Genomic DNA, 22,589 nt, shown 5'->3' on the forward strand with positions numbered 1-22,589 from the left:
ATTCGTGCACAGTGTGTGTGTGGGGGGGTGTCCCTCAGCCCGGCCTGCACCCTCTCCAATCTGGGACCCCTCGAATGATGTCCTACTGCCGGTTTTCAGGGATCGGACATCTCTCTCGCAATCTAGGACTGCTATCTCCTAACTGCTCACTTGCCTGCCTGCTTGATTGCCCCTAGCCACTCTGCCTGCTGGCCTACTCTCCCCCAACTGCCCCCCGCTGCCAGCCTGATCACCCCCAAATGCCCCCCTGCCAGTCTGATCATCCCCAACTGCCCCCCTCACCGACCTGATCACCCACAACTGCTGTCCCATCCTGGCCTGATCACCCACAACTGCCCTCCCCTTTTGACCTCTAACCACCTCTACCTCGGCCCCGCCACCATGGCTTTGTCCAGAAGAACGTCCAGAAGGTCTCCTGGAAGGTCTCCCAGTCTAATTAGCATATTACCCTTTTATTAGTATAGATAGAGGCCTGGTGCACTGGTGGGGGCCGGCTGGTTTGCTCTGAAGGGTGTCCTGGATCAGGGTGGGAGTTCCTTTGGGGCATGGGGTGGCCTGGGCAAGGGGCCTGTGGTGGTTTGCATGTTGGCCACACCCCCATGGGGTGAGGGTCCCCGCTGGGGGTGTATGGCCAGCCTGGGTGAGGGGCTGATGGCTGTTTTCAGGCTGGCCACACCCCCTTCAGGGTGGGGGTCCCCACTGGGGTGCCTGGCCAGCCTGGGTGAGGGGCTGATGGCTGTTTGCAGGCTGGCCAAGCCCCCCAGCAGAGACCCTCACCCCATGGGGGTGTGGCTAGCCTGGGTGAGGTGCTGAGGGCCGTTTTCAGGCTGGCCACGCCCCCCGGTGACCCAGGCTACCAGCCCCTCCTTGAGCGGAGGCCAGGGCGGGCTGGAAGCTTGGCTTCCTCTGTCACCGGGGGCAACCCAAGCCTCCTGTTTGCTCCAGCTCCATGGCCGCCACCATCTTTGTTGGGTTAATTTGCATACTCACTCCTGATTGGCTGGTGAGCGTAGCAGAGGGACAGTCAATTTGCATGTTTCTCTCTTTTTTTTTTCAAATATATTTTATTGATTTTTTTTCAAATATATTTTATTGATTTTTTTTCAGAGAGGAAGAGAAAGGGATAGAGAGTTAGAAACATCGATGAGAGAGAAACATCAATCAGCTGCCTCTTGCACAACCCCTACTGGGGATGTGCCCAAAACCAAGGTACATGCCCTTGACCGGAATCTAACCTGGGACCTTTTAGTCTGCAGGCCGACGCTCTATCCACTGAGCCAAACCAGTTTCGGCATGTTTCTCTTTTATTATTGTAGATACATGATATAATGTATACATTATATGTTATATGTAATATGTAATGCATTATATTAGGGAGACATTTATATTATATATAAAGAATGACTGGGTATAAGGAGAAATGTTACCAATGAGTATGTGTACATTAAATTATTGGGCAGGTATCAGTATTCTGAAAAACTTCTATGCCATCCACCTCTCTCCACACTCCTAGAATCTTATATATCTCCCATTCATGACTGACAGTGGAGTTATGATGGCATTTTATAACTGTGTTTATTCAGAATGTTTTATAGAGTAACCGCAGAGTAAATTTTAGCTGTTCTTTGACTTACTGAAGTAATTATGTCTTAGTTATAAGAGGCCAGATTTTAATTATAGGTGGGAAGGCTGCTACAGCAACCAATAATACAAAATTCTTAATTCCCCCAATGCTGCTTTAAGATGGAATATGCCATCATCAGTTTTAATATTTTAACATTATTTTAGTCCTTATATTATTTCTTGTTCTCATACATAACTTTCAGAAATGTGTAACTAGTATTGTTTTTTTCTAAGGAAGCAAAAGCTTTTCTTGGTTTTATGTAAAGTTTGTGAGTAAAACATGACTATTTAGTTGAAGAAAAATGTTCAAATCTCTTTAAAATATGATGTGCATCCTTTGTTTTACCTTTTTTGTAAATTACACGTTATTATTTAACTAAACTTCAATTCCTTGTCAAGGAACTGTTTTTAAATTTAGTGAGTTTATCCACTCCTCTACTGATGGGCACTTGGGCTGTTTCTAGATCTTAGCTATTATTAATAGTGTTGCTATGAACATAGAGGTGCATATATTCTTTCTGGTAGATGAGTGGATAAAAAAGCTGTGGTACGTTTACACAATGGAATACCATGCAGCCATAAAAAAGAGGGATCTCTTACTTTTTGAGACAGCATGGAGGGACCTGGAGAGTATTATGCTAAGCAAACTAAGCCAGTCAGAGAAAGACAAGTGTCAGATGATATCACTCATATGTGGAATCTAATGAACAAAATAAACTGATGACAAAATAGAAAGAGACATAGAAGCATGGAACAGAGTGACCAAACTCAGACCGAAGGCAGGGAGGGGTTGGGTGGGAAGAGATTAACCAAAGAACTTACATGCATATATGCATAACCCATGGACACAGACAATAGTGTAGTAAAGGCCTGGGGGGAGGGTTGGGGACAGGGTGGAGGGTCAGTGGGGAGGAAAAAGGGGACATATGTAATACTTTCACCAATAAAGATAAATTTTTAAAAATTTAGTGAGTTTAAACTTGATTAAGGATAATAGAATTTGCGTTTTGGTGAATTTGGTGTTCTGTTCTTTAAACTTGTGCTATACTTATGTTTCAGTGGCATCATAGTGACTGAACCACAGATTCAGTAAGAGTTCATCTAAGACCTAACTGTCCAGGGACCCATCACAGCTTACTAGTATTCATTCTGATTGTTTGATTTGATGACTGTCTGGGAGAATTTGGAAACAGGAAGCCAGTGATGACTCATGTTGAACCCTCTCTGGCTCGGGGTGAACACTGCCTGCCTGTTTCGCCTTTTTCTGGGTTCAGAGTGAAACTCCAGTGTGGGTGCCTTTTGAGAGTGTTACATTTCAAACTTGAATGGCTGGGCAATTGTGCGCCTTTTAATTAAAGGTGGAAGGAAGACTATAATCAGTAATGCTGATCTTGGTTAAATTCAGCTCAGCTAAGGACCATGTGATGGTATTTTCCCTGTTGCTGGAGCCATAGTTTTAAATACCGGAAATAAGCATTTCGACCATCGAGAAGAGCCCTTTCTGCTTCAGTCTTCTGGTGGATGGACTCTAGCTCTTTTCCAATCTGTTTTGTTCTTGCAACGTTGGTTTGTAAACTGTCCCCCAAGGTAAGTTTTCTTTGAGAAGAGGAACAAATGAAAAGAGAGGCCTGGAGTAAGTCCTGCATATGTTTCTGATTTTGCTCCACGGGGCAGAGAAACTGGAAACTGAATCAATATAGTACGTTAAGAAAAATAAATAAAAAGGTGAAAATCAATTGGAATTGTTAGTGGGTATGGAACTTTATTTTCTCAATTAAGAAATAATTCAATAGATTAAAATGTGGGATTTGAAAGAAATGTAAATGACCATCACTGTTATGACATAAAGGTTATTTTTCTTTGGCAAATATAATGTTATTGAAAACCTTAGAAAGGTAACTAGGGCAGTGCTTCTCAGACTGGTCCACCCGCCCCCCAAAAATAAAACAAAATATCTTCCATACCACCCCCATAGATTATTCAGTAAATTTGGGTGGGGCCTGGGAGCCTTTATTTTGACCAGCTTCTCGAAGGATTTTTGATACAGGTGGTTACTTAAACCACACTGAAAAAACCTACGTAAGAGCTAACTCTAATTTTATATTCAGATTTGTGCTGCTTTTGTTATCCTTTCTGCATTTTGCCTCCTGATTTCCATAGACATATTCATGTAATCACATACACATCAATGCTGCCTTGGAGTTTTCATAATGGCACTCTGTGAATATTTCTCTCTTTTCTGTGTCCAGCGTGGCTAGAGAGCAGTCCGGTTCCTGAGTAGGGGCTGCTGGGAATTGAGAAAATGAAAGAGACAGACACAGAGTTAGAAGGAAAAAGCTGGGGCCAGGTGGGACCACTGTCCTCTGACAGGGACAGGGACCCAGAGCCAATACAGCATGTTTATTTTATACAGCAAAAAACAGGAAGTTTTACTAAAAGTCAAGACAAAGGAGATTATTTGAATTCTTGGATGGACCCCCGTGGTATTCATTCCTGGTGCTTGGCTGGATTTAAATAACAAAACCCACGCCCTGGCACCTGGGCTGAAGGTCAAGCTGATAACACTCCTGCCTCTGGCAAAGCGTGTTTCCAGGACATGGCTCTGCCAACGCCACTGGATTCAGCTGACAATAATTACAGAAATGCCCATGTGCCTTCCCAGGCGCTCTCTACAGCACTCTATACTTGTTTCATTTTCTTATTAACACCTGTTTTTTTGATGGACAGATTCAGAAAACCACAGGGCTGGTGGGAATTTTTAGAGAGAATGGCAGATGTTAGGATAGGGCATAAAGTGTTTGATCAAAAAAAGGAAGTAGGGGAAGACATATATTGGGGGCAGTGGAAAATGAAGTCTAGTAATGCACAAGAAAAAAGGTCAGATCTCTGACCCTGAGGGGCTTGTGAGGGTTTTTATAACTCTTTCTGTAGGCACTCGGTTACCAGAGTGCATTTTGGAACAGAGAGCTAACCTGATGAAATAAGCATTACATCGGAGCTAGGGACATACAGTACCTGGTCCAGATCAGAGGATTAAGAAACACATGGGCAAAGCCAACTGATTTATCATCATAAAGGCCAGAGGGAACAAAGGTGAGCAATTAGAGCCTTGAATTTGGCAGGACTGACTTTGAAGGGTTTGTGCAGCAAGGTTCTCTGGCTCTGTGTTCCAGATCTGTAGCCGGTATGTTTCTATTTCCAGCAACTGCATGTGCAGGGTGTGACACTAAGACCACCCAGCTCAGCCAACAGGCCAGACCAGCCCCTCTGGATTTAGCCCTTGAATAGCTACTACAACTAAACTGCCTTAACAATATTGCAAAGCAAGGGGGATGCAATTATTCTCAATTTAGATCAGAAAAACAGACTCAATTATTTATCAAAAGTCACACATCTGTAAACACAGATGTGGCAGGGCTAGACTTCAAATCTGGAGCTACCTACACAAAACTTATAGGCTTAAAAAGTGTAATTTGTCTGATTATGAAGTGAGACACACTTGTAACAAATTGTACAGAAATGAACTGAATGTGAAATCCTTCATGATTCCATTTTTAAGAGAACAGCGGAGAAAAATTCAGTATACATTGTTTGGACTATTTTCTTGCAAATGCCAATATACATTAAATACATGTATTACAGGATGGAGTCATCCTATCTAATAAAGAGGGAATATGCTAATTGACTGTCACACCCTCACAAAGATGGTGGCACCCGCAGCCAATAAGGAAGGAATATACTAATTGACTGCCACACCCTCAAAGATGGCAGCACCTATAGCCACAAGATGATGGTGCCCAGTCCCCTCAGCCCTGCCAGGGTGGCAGGCGCATGGCACGGCCAGGCCCACCCCCAGGTGGGTCCAGCCGCTCTGTGCGCCTGCCTCCGGAGTCCCCCAGTCCCCTCAGCCCCCCAGTCACCCAGGGCCAGCCTGAGGTGCAGGCAAGCCTTGGACGGTGGCTGCCCAGCCAACGCCTGAGGCGCAGTCAAGCCTCAGATGGCGGCTGCCCAGCTGATGCCCAAGGCACAGGCAAGCCTCAGATGGCGGCTGCCCATCCGCCCAGGGCCGCCCGAGGCTCAGGTAACCAGGGCCTGGCCAAGGCTTGCACTGCCAGCAGTGGCAGCAGCAGAGGTGTGATGGGGCATCGCCTTCCCCTGATCGTGGGTCGCCTCCCACCCCTGAGGACTCCCAGACCGTGAGAGGGGGCAGGCCGGCCTGAGAGACCCTCTCTCCAGTGCATGAATTTTCATGCACCAGGCCTGTAGTACTTTATATTATTCTACAACTTGCTTTTTTTCACTTAATGCTCTAAGTTGAACAACTTTCTGATTCATTGAGTACGGATGTAAGTCCTTTCTCATGGCTTCACCCACTATAGAGATTCTTGTTTGTTTGTTTTTTTAATCTTTATTGTTGAAAGTATTACATAATTCCTCCTTTTCCCCCCATTAACCTCTTCTAGCCTGCTCCTGTCCTCTGCTCCCCCTCCCCAGGCCCTCACCACCCCACTGCCTGTGTCCACTGATTATGAATATACATACAAGTAGAGATTCTTTATTTTAAATAACCCCCTTCTGATGGCTATTTAATTTTATTTCCAAAATGTTAATATTTTTAAACCATGCTGTAATGAGAGAGAGAGAGAGAGAGAGAGAGAGAGAGAGAGAGAGAGAGAATGAGAATTACTTGGGTAGGATAGTCAATGAAGAAAACTTAGAATTGAAATTGCTTGTTCAACAGAAATGCGTATTTAAAAAATCTTTTTTTTCTCCCACCCAGTGTAGCTCCGGGGTTGAGCATCAACCCAGGCACCAAGAGGTCACAGGTTTGATTCCCAGTCAGGGCACATGCCCAGGTTGCAGACTTGATCCCCAGTGGGGACCATGCAGGAAGCAGCAGCCAACTGATGTTTCTGTGTCTCTCTTTCCCTTTCTATCTCTCTAAATATCAATAAAAAACATGTTTAAAAGTTGCCCATATTTTGTCTTTGTAGCAGTTACCACTGTTTTAATGAGATAATGGTGCAGATAATTGTTTAGTATATTTATACCTATCTGTCCCATCCCATACCTCTAGCAGAATGTAAGTTTTATGCCGAAACTGGTTTGGCTCAGTGGATAGAGCCTGCGGACTCAAGGGTCCCAGGTTCGATTCCGGTCAAGGGCATGTACCTTGGTTGCGGGCACATCCCCAGTAGGGGGTGTGCAAGAGGCAGCTGATCGATGTTTCTCTCTCATCGATGTTTCTAACTCTCTATCCCTCTTTCTTCCTCTCTGTAAAAAATCAATAAAATATATTTTAAAAAAAGAAGTAAATTTTATGAGATCAGATACTGTCTATCTCTTTGCTCATCATTGTATCACTAGCTGCTAGCACAAAGTAGGTGCTTAATAAGTTATTTTGGATAAAGACATGAATGAATGAATTTATTTGGTACTAGCAGTATTTGTGAGAAAGACATATGCAGCCTTGTAGCATAGTGAGTGAGAAATCAGTTGGATGTCCTGGTGGAAATGGATGGAGGACATTTAAAGACATAGTGCTAAAGTTCAGGTTAAGCTTTACTTGAAACATGAAAAAAAAAAAAAAAGGTGTCTTACGGAATAAAGGTATGTTAAGAGGAAAGACAAAAATTAATAGTTGAGATGCAGGGTGAAGGTAAATGGGAGGAAAAAGGAAATATGTCTACTTTTTGAAGCCAAGGCCAGAGTTTGTTCTAAAGTAGGGGATATTCAGCTGACCAAGGCCAGGTATTTGGGAGTAATTTGTAACACTCTTAGAGAAATTTTTTCTGATAGAGGGAGTCTCAAGTTTTAATGTGCATAGAGGTCTCCGGGGCGGCTTTGTCTAGTTTTATCAAACTAGAGACTCATGGGACGCCCTTCCCAGAAAGTCTGACTTGCTGGGGCCTAGGAATCTGTTTCTCGTAATAACCACTCTCCTCTTCCACCAAGTAATTATGGGGTAGATCGTCTAGGAATCACTTGGAGGAAACTTAACATTAAAGTAGAGGGATGTCAGCTATGGGGAAGGAAAACAGGAAAGAGGTGAGTAGTGAGCAAAGAGGACCAGCAGACCGCCACCTGCTGATGAAGCGTTTAGAAATGGACGGCTGGGAAGGTCATGGATGGACACAGACTCTTTTGCTTCTGTCCACTGCGTTGAAGAGATTGTGTAGGCCAGTGGTCGGCAAACTCATTAGTCAACTGAGCCAAATATCAACAGCACAACGATTGAAATTTCTTTTGAGAGCCCAATTTTTTAAACTTAAACTATAGAGGTAGGTACATTGTTATTAACTTAATAAGGGTCCTCCTAAGCTGGCCTTTGTTAAAATATCAAGGGCCAAAGAGCCGCATGTGGCTCGCGAGCCGCCGTTTGCCGACCGCTGGTGTAGGGCACGACTGAGAATGTGAACGCAGCTGGCTCCGGGAGCGTGTGGGACAGTTAGGGATGCCTTTGGTGTTCACTGAGGATGCCTTTGGTTTCCTCCGGCCTTTGGTGTTCTCTGCGGTTGGGGGTCAGGGGAGGGGCACTAAATGAGATGTGTTCCGGGAGAGCTTTTGCTTTTCAATCATAGTGCTGGGCTCAGCTCATCTTGTTGAAGTCCTGTCCTTAGAAAATGTATGAAAATTAAATAAAGTTCATTAATAATGCCTAAGGACTGACCTCAGCTCTGAGCGTCAGGCGCCTGGCAGGCAAGAAGATGATGTTATTTTAAAAATTTATTTCTGACTCATGCTTCATTGAATTAGATGACTTTTGGATAGCATTTTCTTAAAAGCAAATTGCAATGAAAAGGAGAGTCTGTACATTAGAATCTTAGCGGCTTATGGGTGGCTTTTCTTTAGAACACATAATTTCCAGGAAATTTTAGTATTTCCACAAACAGGATAACAAAAGGAACATGCTCCAATGGATTTAAGATGGCAAAGTAAGTGTGTACAGATATGAATTTCTCCCTTACACCTAAAATTTATTTTCCAGTGTTTTCTTAGGCATATTAATTAAATCATCTCATGAAAAAAAATCGAATGGCATTGAGTCTAAACACATCAAAGTGACCGTTGACTTACTAACTGAATGTTTAAATCTTTCACGATGAGCAGCACAGGTCATTTTTTTTCCCTAAAGCAGGTCCCCATCTGTCAGAACATGACTCAGGAGATCCTTCTTTCTGCCTGTGTCATTTAAAGTGGGAGAATGATATTCTACCTCCCTTTAGCCACATCAGGTTAGATCACTGCAGCCACAGTCTAGGTTATGACAACTTCCTTTGTTATTTCCAGCTCAGTACCTGGCACCAGGTCAACACGAACTCTGACCCAGTGGGGTAAAGGAAGGCTGCTGGTTGGCCAATTAGAATGAGACTTCAGGGGGTGGCATGAGGTGTTTGGCCTCTCTCACCTGCTGATCCAGTTCACCACAGCCTTCAGGTTGACAGAGTGCCAGGGAGAAGGTGACGCGTTTGGGCAAAGTCTCGCTGGCTCTTCTCTGGTCTCTAGGGAGGTTGTTCACTGCCTGCAAGTGTCTTCTCTGTATTCGGGAAATATGGCTTTGGGTGTGAAAGTGGGTCAGGATTCTGAGCTCAGCCACCAAAAAGGTATTTAAAAAGAAAGGAAGAAAAGCTAAAAAGGTCACACCATACACACTGGGGTAGGCCAGATATTTTTCTCGCTGTTCTGTCCTGGCGCTATTTGCTGCTGGTTTTTAGAGGCTGAACTGCCGAGCTGCCTCCACATTTCCTTGGGGGAAGTTGGGACACGGAGACATCAAATTGGGACCCCACGTCAAAGGATTCTGCTGTTGGGCTGTGCCACTGTGAGGGCGCAGGAAGAGAACTTTCATCAGCTCAGAGCTGTGAAATGGCACTTTGGAGAGGGCTCCTGCCCCTCGCAGGCCACTCGGGGACCACACTCATTTTTGCCACATGCCCTCTGGGCCCCTTGGGGAACTGCTTAGTTGGTTCCAGGAGCTACTTGTTGGCTGACTCCACGGAACATAGAGGGGTTGTCCTTTGTGTGCTCATTGTGAATATATGGTCTGGATATCTCCTCTGGGCTTGGTTCCCCAAGGCCTTGTATGTGAGGATTGACAGGAAGCAGACACACCCCTACTCTTCTTTTTAATTTTTTAAAATTTTATATATATATTTATTGGTTTCAGACAGGAAGGAAGAGGGAGAGAGAGATAGAATCATCAATAATGAAAGAGAATCATTGATCGGCTGCCTCTTGCATGCCCCCAACTGGGGTTCGATCCTGAAATCCGGGCATGTGTCCTTGACCGGGAAATTTTACCTGGGACTCAAGTTCGCAGGCCGATGCTCTATACACTGAGCCAAACCAGCTGGAGGATATTTAAAGATGAAAATGGTTGTGTCTTCAGAGGCTACAGTGAGGCAAAGAGGCTAGAGATAAAGGCAACAAGACCGGAAGCTCTAAATCAAAGGGAACTTCACTCTCTAGGGGTACTTAACAGGTTAAATGTGTCCCAGGCTGTAGTGCAGATGCTATCACATCAGGAATGTGGGCTGTACTGGGGGTGGAGAGTGGGGAGCAGGTTGACATTCAATCAGGCATTCCTGATGAATGTTTTCTATTAGCGTACACCACGCTGGAGTGATGAAGCAGGTGTGATGAGCCGCATGGGAATGAGGAAAGTGAGCTGGGAGGGTCTAGTAAGGATGACTTGCAAGTAGATACAGGGCCCACGTTCACACCCAGGCTGACTCGCTACGCTGCCTTTGTGCTCTGTGCCCCAGCGCACGTCAAGCCGCCTCTGAGAAAAGAGAATTTATGTTTTATTCCTGCCTGTTGTTGAGTGTTTTCCTCCTGCCTGTGGTGTTCTCTGGGTGTCTTGTTTCTCCCTTACACCTGAGGTTTATCACACCATAGGTGCTGAAGTGTGAGGAGCTAGAGAAGTCAGCTCTGCCAGCATCCGGCCTGATCCACTGCTGTCCACCTCCCCGTCCCACCCAAGACACTGTCACCTCTCCCCACTGACATCCTGCTTCCTCCCTTGGCCCCATAGTCTAGTCTCACCAGCACACCCACAGGTCTCTTTGTCAATGATAATGTCATTTATGTCACACCTTTGCTCAACACCCTAATAGCTCCCCATTTCACTCCAAGTACAGTGAAAGTCTGAATGTGGGATCTGTAAGGCCTCCTTACTTTCCTTGCCTCTCTGATTTCTTTTCCCACCATTCCCGTCTCCACTCTTTCTTTTTCCAAGAGGACACATTATCTTCTAACTTACTATGTACTTTATTTATTCAAAATGTTTACTGTTAACCTGTCTCTCCTGACCAGAATGTAGACTCCACAAGGGCAGAAATCGTGCAAACTTTATCCATGCTCCACATACCTAGAACAATGCCTGGCACATCCTAGGTGGACAATGGATGTTTGTTGAATGAATATATGATTGAAACAACGAATAAACCTGTATTGAGAGAACTAAGTGAGCTACCTATAAGTTTTTAAAGGCTGGTGCATTTGTGGGGGGGGGGGGGGAGGGCATATTTTAGCATGGATCTAGAGCAAAATATTTACTAAGCTTCTATTACATGCCTGGGAATGTGATGGGAAGTATACTGTGGACTTTAAGTAAATTGCTTCTTCGTTCATTAATTTAACAAATATATATTGAGCCCTTACTAAGTAGCAGGCACTGTTCTAAATGCAGGATAGAAGATAAATAATAACAATGAAATGTTCCAGATACTGGGCCCAGTGGTGCCAGATCCTCGGATATATATAATATTTTTTAAGAGAAGCTGAAATCTGAATTTTTGTATGAATCTCCCAATTTTTAAATTTTAATAACAAACTAAAAATTTTAAGTTTACTGTAACAGCTAAATTAAACCTTTATAATGACCAAATATTGCCTTTGGGACTGTAGCTTATATCTGTTATGTTTGAGGGGTTATGTGATACTGGTTCTAAAGAAGTGAAACTTCTGGATGGATAAGTGGGATCTCCCAGGCTGGGCAGGTCTCAGGGGCACTGTGGGAGGAAAGGAGGAAGTGAGGATATTTCTGCTTCTCCCTGTACCTGGGCCAAAGGTGTGGAGAGAGGCGGGACAGGCTTAGTGCTGAGGTGGGAGGGGTTAGGGAAGATGTGTATTTCATTATCTGTGTTGGCAATAGTCTCCCTGAGCTGCACTGAATCATCCTTTCTAGGTTAAACGTATTGCATGTGTCAGGATACAGCCGCCTGAACAAAGACGAAGTATTGGACAGGATGGAAATTGGTCTCTGTCATAATGGTCTGCGTGCAGGCAAACTAGACCACTCCCCTTCTCTTCTTGCTTTGCCATGGCTCCTCCTGGTGACTGGGGATGGCTCACCTGTGTGGCAGTATTCCAGCCGGCAGGAAGGCCAAGGGCGATGGAGAAGGCCATGTCCCTTCCTTTAAAGGGTAGGATCCAGACTTCTATTCATACCCCATTGGCCCGAGCTTGGTGATGTGGAAAATGTAGGTTTTACCTGGGTGGCTTTATAGCAGCTAAAAAATATATTTTTATATTAGAGAAAGAGAATGGGTATTGCAGAACAGGCAGCAGTGTTGCATTTGCCCCCATGGGCCTCAGGTTGTATGAGGTTACTGTACGCTCAGTTTTCCAATTATTTTAGCAGACCCCAGTAGCACAAATGGAAGGTGGCACTTGACATTCATTTTTGCCTCTTTTAGATTCTTCTATGTGTCTGGTTAGATTGGAGTAGCATGCTCTGTTTTGTTTTGTTTTGTGTGTTTGTGTGCATAGTTGGTGTAGAGCAGCAGCTTTGGTATTGGGACCCCTTTGCATTCTTAAAAATTGCTAAGGACACTAAAAAGCTTTGTGTGGGTTATATATATTTATATTCATATTCATATTCATATTTATATTTACTATATTAAAAGCTAAAACAGACATTTGGAGGCATATTCAAGTAAGCATTGCATGAACTTGAGCCTCTGGAAATCCCCACTATACAATTGTTAGAGGTTGATGGTAAAAAGCAAATAATGTTTCAGTAACATTATGAAACTAACTAGAGGCCTGGTACACGAAATTTGTGCACAGGTAGGGTCCCTAGGCCTGGCTGGCAATCAGGGCCGATCTGTGGGGTGACTGGCGGGGTGATCAGGGCCCCCCCCCCCCCCCCCCCGGCCCACACCTGCCTTGGCCGGCCTGGTGCTACCTGCTCACCAGCCATGCCCCCGATGCAGCCACTGGTCGCCTCCCGCTGCAGGGCAACTGGTGGGACCATCAAAGGGGCTCTGCTGACATCCACCTTGGCTGGCCGGGGGCCTGCAGGCTGGGGGCAGCTCCTGTATTGAGTGTGTGCCCCCTGGTGGTCAGTGCACATCATAGCGACTGGTCATTCTGCCGTTCGCTCGATTTGCATATTAGGCTTTTATTATATAGGATATTGACCATACACACCCTTGAACAGGATCTTGGGGACCTTTTCACCATTTTGACAGCCATGGATCAAGAGAACATAACCTGTTTATGTTGATTTTAGTAACTGTAACATATTACAACTGATAAGTGCTAGGAATGGAGATTAAAAAAATAAAGGAATTAAGACAGGATTAGTGCCATGGAGTAGTTAATGATAAATAATAATAATTTGACCAACCAATCTACAAACTTGTTTCATATTAGATTTGAGAGGAGTTGGGTCTCTTTCTATTTCTGAGTTGTACATAAATGTATGTGTGGGAGTTAATGGTGTTTAAGATATATTTAATTAAAAATTTCATACATTTCAAAGTTCATTACAGAGAAGTTTGTTTGATTTTTGTGCATACTTACCATTGTTTTGGGTCACTCAGCCCTGAAGCTGTCTTTTCTCCCTTGCACATCCCACTGCCTACAATGGAAGTGTGAAGAGCTGTGTATTTGCATTTTCAGCCACCCTTGCAGCCAGGCTGCAGGCATGTGACCTAGGCTCTGCCAATCAGATACCTCCTCTCAAACTTTGAAACAGAAACTAGTGACATGAAGAAATGGAGGCAGCTCCCCATGTTTTCCAGGGCAGCAGTGGGTGTTGTTGGTGGGAGCTGCAGGCTCCCCAACCCATCAGACAGGTGCTGCTGTGTGATTTGGGGTGATCTTCCTGGATATGTAGCCTCCAAGCCCGGTTTCTCTGGTCTTCCTGGAAATTTCTTTTTATAAATAATTTTTTATTTTCCAATTACAGTTAACCTACAGTATTCTTCCTGGAAATTTGTGATCTTTCCATTATCCTCTGAATTCAGGAATCATGCTTTTACTTACAAGAATCCTGCTTTATACATTCTCAAATGCAGTGTCTCTGGAAGGATTGTTTGGAAACCTCCTGTGTCAAAATCACCTGGGCCACATCCTAGCATGTCGTGCCTATTGGTGGGCTTAAAACTGATGGGTTCAGAACCTTGTGGGGGAGTTCTAGGAGACTGCATTTGTAAAAGGTCCTAGGTTACAATGGGGGAAAGGGAGGACATACTAGTATGTAATATTTTCAACAATAAAGATTTAAAAAGGAAAAATAAAATAAAAACAAAAAGTCCCAGGTTTATGTAATTTTTAGATAAAGTAAAATTTAAGAATCACTGGTTCTTATGTTTCCAACTTCTTAAATGATTTGTTTTCTGTTTAAAGATCTGAGTAACCCCAGAAGGTTTTGCAAGGCCCTAATCAATGACTAGTATTTCTTTGTTCCATTTTCTTCCCACCCAGCTCCTAATTCCCCAAAAGCCTCTTTGTTCTGTCTCTTTAACACTTGTAATGTCTTTTTTTTTCCTGGTTTATTTCTTCTCACTGAGAGGTGGTAATTTCCCAAATGGGATTGCCTACATTCAATGGTGCCTGAATTAATTTGGGTGTTAAACTACACTGTGACCATGACTCTCCAGGTTATTTCTTTCTGGTGCATTTCTGCAACCTGCAAGCTTAGATCTCCAGGGATCCCTGGAGAGAAGGAAGGGGCAAATCTAGAATATGCTGTGTGACTTTCCTTGAAGGGTTTTTCAGCCATGGATTTAGGCCAAAAAATGACAGATGGGTTGAATGATCTACTTCTGAGATTTCTAGAATCACAGAATGTTATAACTTGAGAGAATGTGGCTTACCCCTCTCATTTCATAAATGAGGAGCTGACGAGGAGGTCTGTGTCCATCATCACATCAGTGACTAGTGGCGTATACAGGCCAAAATACGTTTAGAAGAAGTAGTAAGGGGTGATGCAAAGCTTGACCTAAACTACCATAAAGAAGAAGGAGGCTCACGTTTGAGTGATTCTTTGAACTTGGGCATATTCACTTAACATCTCTGAGCCTCAGTTGCCTCAACTGCAAAATAAAGATTCTAATAATAGTTAAGATTTATAGGATATTGGCAGTGTGCTAAGGACTATTCTAAACACTTTATATGCTAATTCATGTAATCCTCATCACAACTGCATGACAGAGGTACTATTATTTACCCCATTTTTCAGATGAACAGAAAGGGCAGATAACTTACCTGCAGTCACACAATTAACAAATTTGTTTTCTATTGCTGCTTTACAAATCACCACCAGCTTCATCACTTTATTATCTCAGAGTTTTGTGGGTCAGGAGTCTGGGGATAGCTAGGTCTTCTGCTTGGGGTCTCACAAGGCAGCAATGGAGGTGTCCAGCAGGGTAAGGGTCTCATCTGAGTCTTGGGGTCCTTTTTTAAACCCACGGGGTTATAGGCAGAATTCATTGCCCTGCAGCTGTGGAACTCATGGCTGAGTCCTCAAGGCCAGCAGGAGAGTGTCTCCCTCTTTGAAAGGTCTCACCTGATCATGTCTGGCTCACCCAGGAGAATATCCCTTCTGGTTAACGTGACATCATATGATTAGGGGTCTTAATATATCTGCAAAATCTCTTCATCTTTGCCCTACAACATATATAAACATGAGAGGAATATCACATCACCTTTGCTATATTCTATTGATTAGATGCCAGTTACAGGTCTTGTCCACACTCAAGGTTATGGGAGTTAACCCGTGGATACCAAGGGACAGGAATCCTAGAGTCATCTTAGAACTCTACTTCCATAGTAGGTAGGAGAGCTTAGTTTAAGCCCAGACTGACTTAAACAAGGAGTCCATGGCCCCCGAGTTCATACTCTTAACCACTATGATCTTTCTCACTTGGAAGAAGGTAAACCCACTTAATAACCTTGCATAGAATTCAGAGTAAGATAATGCCCAGCAGATTCATTCTGGGTGCTAAGCAATAATTAATTGTCTTCACACCTCCACATTTAAAAAACCATAGCCACCTGCAGTTTTGTATTTTCAGGAATTTATTTCCAATGGTCGGTCGCTCTAAAAAACTGAGATTATTAAAGTTACTTCAGTTTGTTCATATTCTTCTGAGGCAGACATAACCCTCAAGGTTTAGATATGAGGCAGGAGTTCTTAAAAAAAATAACCTGAGCCCGGCCGGGATGGCTCAGTGATTGAGCTCAACCCAAGAACCAGGAGATCATGGTTCGATTCCCTGTCAGGGCATATGCCAGGGTTGCAGGCTCGATCCGCAGTGGGGGCATGCAGGAGGCAGCCAATCAGAGATTCTCTCTCATCATTGATGTTTCTATCTCTCCCTCTCCCTTCCTCTCTGAAATCAATAAAAATATAAAATTAAAAGTAAATAATAAAATAAAATTATTAAAAAAAAATAATCTAAGCTCTGCTTTTTTGTTTTTGAGACAGATGAAGTGATTGAGAAGAAACACTTAACACCCTCATTTTGGAGACAGAACGCCATGGACCAGCCATTTACTGTGAATTCTCTGGTAAGAAGCACCAACTGATATTTTACATATGGTTGGAAAACCCAAAAAGGGGAACGGAAACAAACCAAATGTGAAATGAATCACAGTTACTTCAAGAAGTTTAGCACTTGTCATTTGTCATCCATCTGTGTGGTCCTCGCCTTTGAGGAAGTGACTAATAAAGCCATCTTGCTAGAATTAAAAATAATTTTTTCCCACATGATTGTGAAGTGCTGCTTTATCCGGTGAGATTCTAGAAGTGTAGTCCTTTCGCAGAACACACTATTTGAGAAGAATGTCAAAGTTGACTTTGCAGCAGGTCCATCTACCACTTCACTGGGCCTCAGCTTTGCAGATAAAAAGTGGAGGCTTACCTTGTGTGGTAATGACCGAGGGAAACATTTTAGAGTTAACACCTAAGTGTTGCTTTGGGATCTTGTGTAAATGTCTGCATGATTGAAACGCTTGTTTTTCTCGCTTTTCCACTTTCAGCCCAACACCGTGCACATTTTCTCTAGTTACATCTTAGAGGAAGCGTGTGCAGGAGAGGAAATAACAGGGACCTTGGGATCACATGGGCTTATTCTGTGTCCCAGATCAGTCTTTGAGCGTGAATATAGGCACATTATATAACCCCCATGGCCCTGTTTTTGTACTCGGTGCCTTATGACAATTGGAAACAATATTTTTAATGTCCCCAACCTATCGCGGGGGCTTGATAAGTGGAAGTTATCATTACCTACCCTCCCTCCTGATGACACTCATTGCAGCCCTGTGGGTAACCCTGAGAGCAGCAGTATATTGCATACCCTCTACACACAATGGGTCCAACTTATGAGGAGTGAAGGAACATTAAAAATGTTGTTTCCAATTGTCATAAGGCACAGAGTACAAAACAGGGCCATGGAGGTGATATAGTCTGCCTATTCACAGTCAAGACTGATCTGGGAGACTGATATGTCTTCTTTTCCCTTCTGCTCTAAGTTGAACTGGCTTCCCCACCCAGTCACAGGAGGGATAGCTGGAGGCCTCCAGGGTGGGGAGCCCAGGCCCTGAGAGCATCCTTGGGGAGAAAGAAACAGGGAGGAGAAAACACGCCCACATTACTTCAGGCCGAGTCAAAAGAGTGATAGAAGGTGCAAGAGGCATAACCTGCTTTGGACTTCATGTCCATAGACATGAAGAAACCCAGTTATGTATGGCTCTCTGGTTATATATTAAACCTCTAGAAGCAAGAGTCATTCCAGGTCTCTAGGATTCTATCTGCTATAAAATTACCACCCAGGTAGACCAGATGGCCCTGAGAAACCCAGTTTATGTATGGTTCTCTGGTTATATATTAAACCTCTAGAAGCAAGAGTCATTCCAGGTCTCTAGGATTCTATCTGCTATAAAATTACCACCCAGGTAGACCAGATGGCTTTGGAAAAACTCCAGGGATCTAATTCACTGCACCTGGCTCTTGAATCAGTAATTCATGGCCAGACTAAAACTATGTCTACCTTGATTTCTTTTTAAATTTTCTACAGATCTTAATCAAATGCTCCACCCACACCATAGTGAGACTTGCAACCTACCCTCTGACAACCTGAGAGAGACTTGGGAAGCTAAATTTGTTCTGGGATAACTCCATTCTTGGAGCATCAGGAACTGGTAGAGTGGTCTAAAGTAGTGCTTCTCAAACTGTCACATGCATAAGGGCCTCTGGGAAACCGGTTACAACTTCCAGCCTATCTCCAGAGGCTTTGAGTCTGTGGAAATGAGGTTGGGCCTATTAGGAATTTGCATTTTTGAGAAGCCTGGTGGATGCTGATGCTGCTGGCACAGGGAAGCACTGGCCTAAAGCAGGGGTCTGAGGGCCCAATTCATCTGCTTGTCTTTGTCAGTAAAAATCTGGAACACAGCCAGGATCATTGTGTTAAATACTATGACGTGTGGCTGCTTTCACACCAGCACAGCTGAATAGCTGAGGTGGAGACAGTATTGCCCGCAAAGCCTAAAATAAGTGCTGTATTGCCTTTAACAGAAAACAAACAAACAAAAACTTGCTGACTTTTTTGCCTTTCGGAAGCACTTTCTCCCGAATAACTGAATTATTACCTTGAATGTGTATATGTTGTGTTTTCCCAAATGTGTACGGATGCTGTTTTTATTAATAAAATACAAATATATTCGTATCGCTGACTTTTTCTTCGTAATGTTTTATTATTTTTGCAGTCAGGGATGAATTAGTGTAATTACTATTATGTGGAGGTCTGAGAGTCTTCTTAATGTTAAAAAAAAAAGGGGGGCGGGGGTAGGTGTCCATATGCAAGGAAAGGCTTCTCTGGGACATACCTGTGGAGTTTTATTCACTTGGTAAAGACGCAGGGAGGCCCTGGAATCTCCTTATTAAACTAGATATGTTCTGGGACAGAGCTGAGTCCTCGTAGCTGTATCTTGGAGACCCTTCGGAGTAGAAGGGCACCAGCCCTCCCCTGGCAGGAATCCTTTTCTTGGTCTGCTTCCCGTGGCCCAGGATGGAAACGCCCATGAAGAAAAAGAATCAATGATATTTCACTTAAAATGACCTTCAACATTTGCATACCAGGAACTGCCACATAATTGTGCTCTAAAACTTAAAAGAAATCTTCCCTCAAAAAAGAAAAAAAAAAAAGTATATTCATCCTTGGAGATGTGCAGCTTTTTGTGTGTGTAGATCACGTGTTGAAGCAAAAAGACGTTGCTTTCATCATATCAAGTCTTATGAAAAGCTTTCCTTAGATATTGGTGTCAGGTAGTTAGGACAGAAAATACAGCCATCATTTCAGTCAGATTCATTTCTTCTTATAATCAGAGGTTGAAACTTTGCTTTGCAGAAAAAGTTAGCTGCTATGCCCGACCACACCGACGTGTCCCTGAGCCCGGAGGAGCGGGTCCGAGCCCTCAGCAAGCTTGGCTGTAACATCACCATCAACGAGGACATCACTCCGCGCCGCTACTTCCGATCCGGAGTAGAGATGGAGAGGATGGCATCCGTGTACCTGGAAGAAGGAAACTTGGAAAATGCCTTTGTTCTGTATAATAAGTTTATAACGTAAGTCTTTGAAATGAGAGAATTGGAAATATATCGACGTGTATGTTGGTGAGACAGTTTGGATGCCGGGAATGTTTTCGTGTTCAGACCAATTTTACAATCTCCAAAAAATGAAATGTGTAGGTTTTTAAATGACCAAGTAAATGTCCTCAGAGGCATCCCATATCATGTCCGAGGCGTGGGGATGGGGAGAAGGTCAGGGATGTGATGAGGACTATGAGATTCCCTCTCATTAGGCCAGCATGGTAACCTGCATGCCCCTGCCTTTAATTTTACTCTTCTCAAGTAAAATTTCTTATTTCATGCCATTTTACCCCGGCAGGAATGCAAGCTTTATGAGAGCAGGAGCCACAGCGCAGCTCTCTCTACAGCATCTGGAACATGCCATTCACATTTTAAAAATTGGATTTGATGGGTTGAGTCTGGGGGATGAGTTAGCAATGGTAAAAGGATATGATTCCAGGATAGAGTGTAACAGTTTGACATTGTAATTATTAAAACAAAACAAAACAAACAAACAAAAAAAAACAAACAACACATACAATTTATTTAGCTGTGTAATAAGCTAAATATAAAGGAATTTCCAAAATGTTGAGGGAAAGTGGCTATCTCAAAACAGCCATGTGAAAATATCATACTTCTCATTAGATAGATACTGTTAGTAACATATTCTAGTTTAAGACTGAACAGAAATGGAATTTGGATTTTCTTTACCAATTTGCCAGTTTACTGGTTGGGAAGATCTGTTAGCAATACTTATTTAATCTAAGCTGAAACCCTTACTTTTGTTTTAATTGAATGTCACTTGTTGATTAATTTCACTAGTTCAGTTAGGGACTTAACCCGAAAACATTTGAGAAGTCGATGGCTGGCAACCTTTGGTCCACCTGGCACAATCAATTGTTTCTAAAAAGTTAAACAATAAATATGAAATTGGAGGTTATCAATTGTCATCGATAGCAAATTTTCCCAAAAAACTTTAATTTCCTAACTAGTACAGGTTACCAACTGGTAATATTTCTTTTTCACTTTCTGTTCAAATTTTGCACACATTTCAATGAATTGAAGGTGTGGGAAAGGGGAAAGGCCACTATACTCTCAGTTACTGACTAATCAGAATATATTAATCCTCCCCGGGCATTACCCATGTGGTAATTGGTAATTCACTTACCTTCCCTGGGCCTCACTCAATTCCTTATCAACAAATGACTTGAGGATGAATATCTCTGAGGTCTCTTCAACTCGAAATGTTTTTGACTTTATTCTATTTAAAAAGACCGAGGCAACTAACAATTTATGTCGCCTCTTAAAGCCTTAATTTTCTCATTTGAGAAATGAGAGTTAGGATACCATTCCAGGTTACACTATAGGTGACATGATGAATGCATGCATGCTTTGTAAACAACAGAACATCAGTAATTATAAGATAGCACATATTAGCTGATCAAAAATAGTACTTATAGTCCATCACAGTCAATGAAGGGCTATTCATTCATTTAACAAATATTTATTGAGCACTTATTATGAGCAGTACACTACTGTCCAGGCTGGGGAAACATCAGTAAGAAAATCCCATGGAAACAATATCTCGTGGAAGCATTATTTTTAGTTTACTGTGTCTGGAAGTGATGTACCTGGTTGGCTTTCAGGATTTGCCTTTACTTCTGCTGTCCCCGGTTCCTCAAAATGGAACAAGAAAAATAATTACCTCCTAATTAGCACCTAATCCACTAGGGCAGTGGTCGGCAAACTCATTAGTCAACAGAGCCAAATATCAACAGTACAACGATTGAAATTTCTTTTGAGAGCCAAATTTTTTAAAGTTAAACTTCTTCTAACGCCACTTCTTCAAAATAGACTCGCCCAGGCCGTGGTATTTTGTGGCTCACGAGCTACAGTTTGCCGACCACGGCACTAGGGATTCTGGCTGTTATTTCTCTTGGTTACAAATTTTCAATTAAGAGTTTTTGATATATCCACCATGACTCTACTGAATCACCAGTGGTCTTTTGAGTTTTTTTCAATCATGAGAAGGGATCATATCGATCTTTCCAAACTCTTACATTTTTACATAATACTCTGTGTTGCCAGCTTCACGCATAAGTATGATGGTGCTGTGGTGGGATTCAGTAGCCAGAACCCTGAGAGGGACCAAGTGATTCCTGGTCTATTTAGGAATCATCCTGACCCTCTTAACCTCAGGGCGTAGTTTACTGAGCTTAACACTCCCGTGAAGCCAAAATCATACTCAATGCCATTAGGCAGGTGAAATGAATATAGGTTAAATAATACTTTACTTAGCATGTCCTTTTTGAAAGGGAGGCTCATTCTCATAGTAAAATGATCATTGATCTTTTTCTGTCAGATAATGCTGAGACGTGCTTTCTCCTTCTCTAGCTTGTTTGTAGAAAAGCTTCCCAGCCATCGAGATTACCAGCAATGTGCAGTCCCCGAAAAGCAGGACATTATGAAGGTATTGTGGGGTCGATTCTCCCCTGTGGCATCAAATGTCCCACAAGTATCCATTACTGGTTCACACCCCCTTCCTTTCCTCCTCTGTCTCATCCTCTTGAGAGTTGAAGCACAAAGATTCATTCCATTAGCCATGATGTTTCGATTTCTTCTTCGACCTTTAATCATCATTTCTGAGCCAGTGTGGGCTGTCTAATTGAAACTGAAGTGGAGGGAAGGGGAAGAAAAGAAACAGATCAAGAATGTGCTCAATCACTTTATGGCGTGAAGAAGAAATTATTCCACCATTTCTCCCAGAGTTTGACAGAATGGCTATCTATTTCTCCATACTTGAGGCATTCTGGCTGGGTGTAATCATTCCATGCAGTCCTGAACCCCCAAACTTTGAAAAGCATTGAGTATTAAGGTGCTAGCCTAATAGGGAATAAAGGGTTTAGGGGGGAGCCTGAAATATTCTCAGGGAAAAGGCAGATTGTTGAAATGTATTTATTCCTCATCAACATTTATAACATATATAGTTTCAAATATCTTTACCTGAGAATGAATCCTTTTAAAGTAACATTTAAAATATCTTTTTCATGTATTAGTCTTAAATAGTTGGGGTTGCTTTTATATGAAGGAAGATAAACAATGT

At 42.9% G+C, this 22,589-nt stretch overlaps 1 protein-coding gene across 4 annotated transcripts in view; it reads left to right on the forward strand.

Moving 5' to 3' along the window:
- STAMBPL1 (STAM binding protein like 1) overlaps positions 1-22,589 on the forward strand; it is a 43,643-nt gene that overhangs the window by 5,490 nt on the left and 15,564 nt on the right. For 3 of the 4 annotated variants that reach the window (XM_079793957.1, XM_079793956.1, XM_079793954.1), the window contains exons 2-4: positions 16,346-16,428; positions 19,266-19,483; positions 21,881-21,956. In XM_079793957.1, the coding sequence (XP_079650083.1) occupies positions 16,399-16,428; positions 19,266-19,483; positions 21,881-21,956 (324 nt within the window). In that variant the 5' untranslated portion in view covers positions 16,346-16,398. Of the gene's footprint in view, positions 1-16,341; positions 16,429-19,265; positions 19,484-21,880; positions 21,957-22,589 lie in introns of all 4 variants that reach the window. The other variant, XM_079793955.1, reaches the window with a different exon arrangement.

The sequence above is a fragment of the Cnephaeus nilssonii genome, assembly GCF_951640355.1.
Source record: "Cnephaeus nilssonii genome assembly, chromosome: 16".
Taxonomy (NCBI): domain Eukaryota; kingdom Metazoa; phylum Chordata; class Mammalia; order Chiroptera; family Vespertilionidae; genus Cnephaeus; species Cnephaeus nilssonii.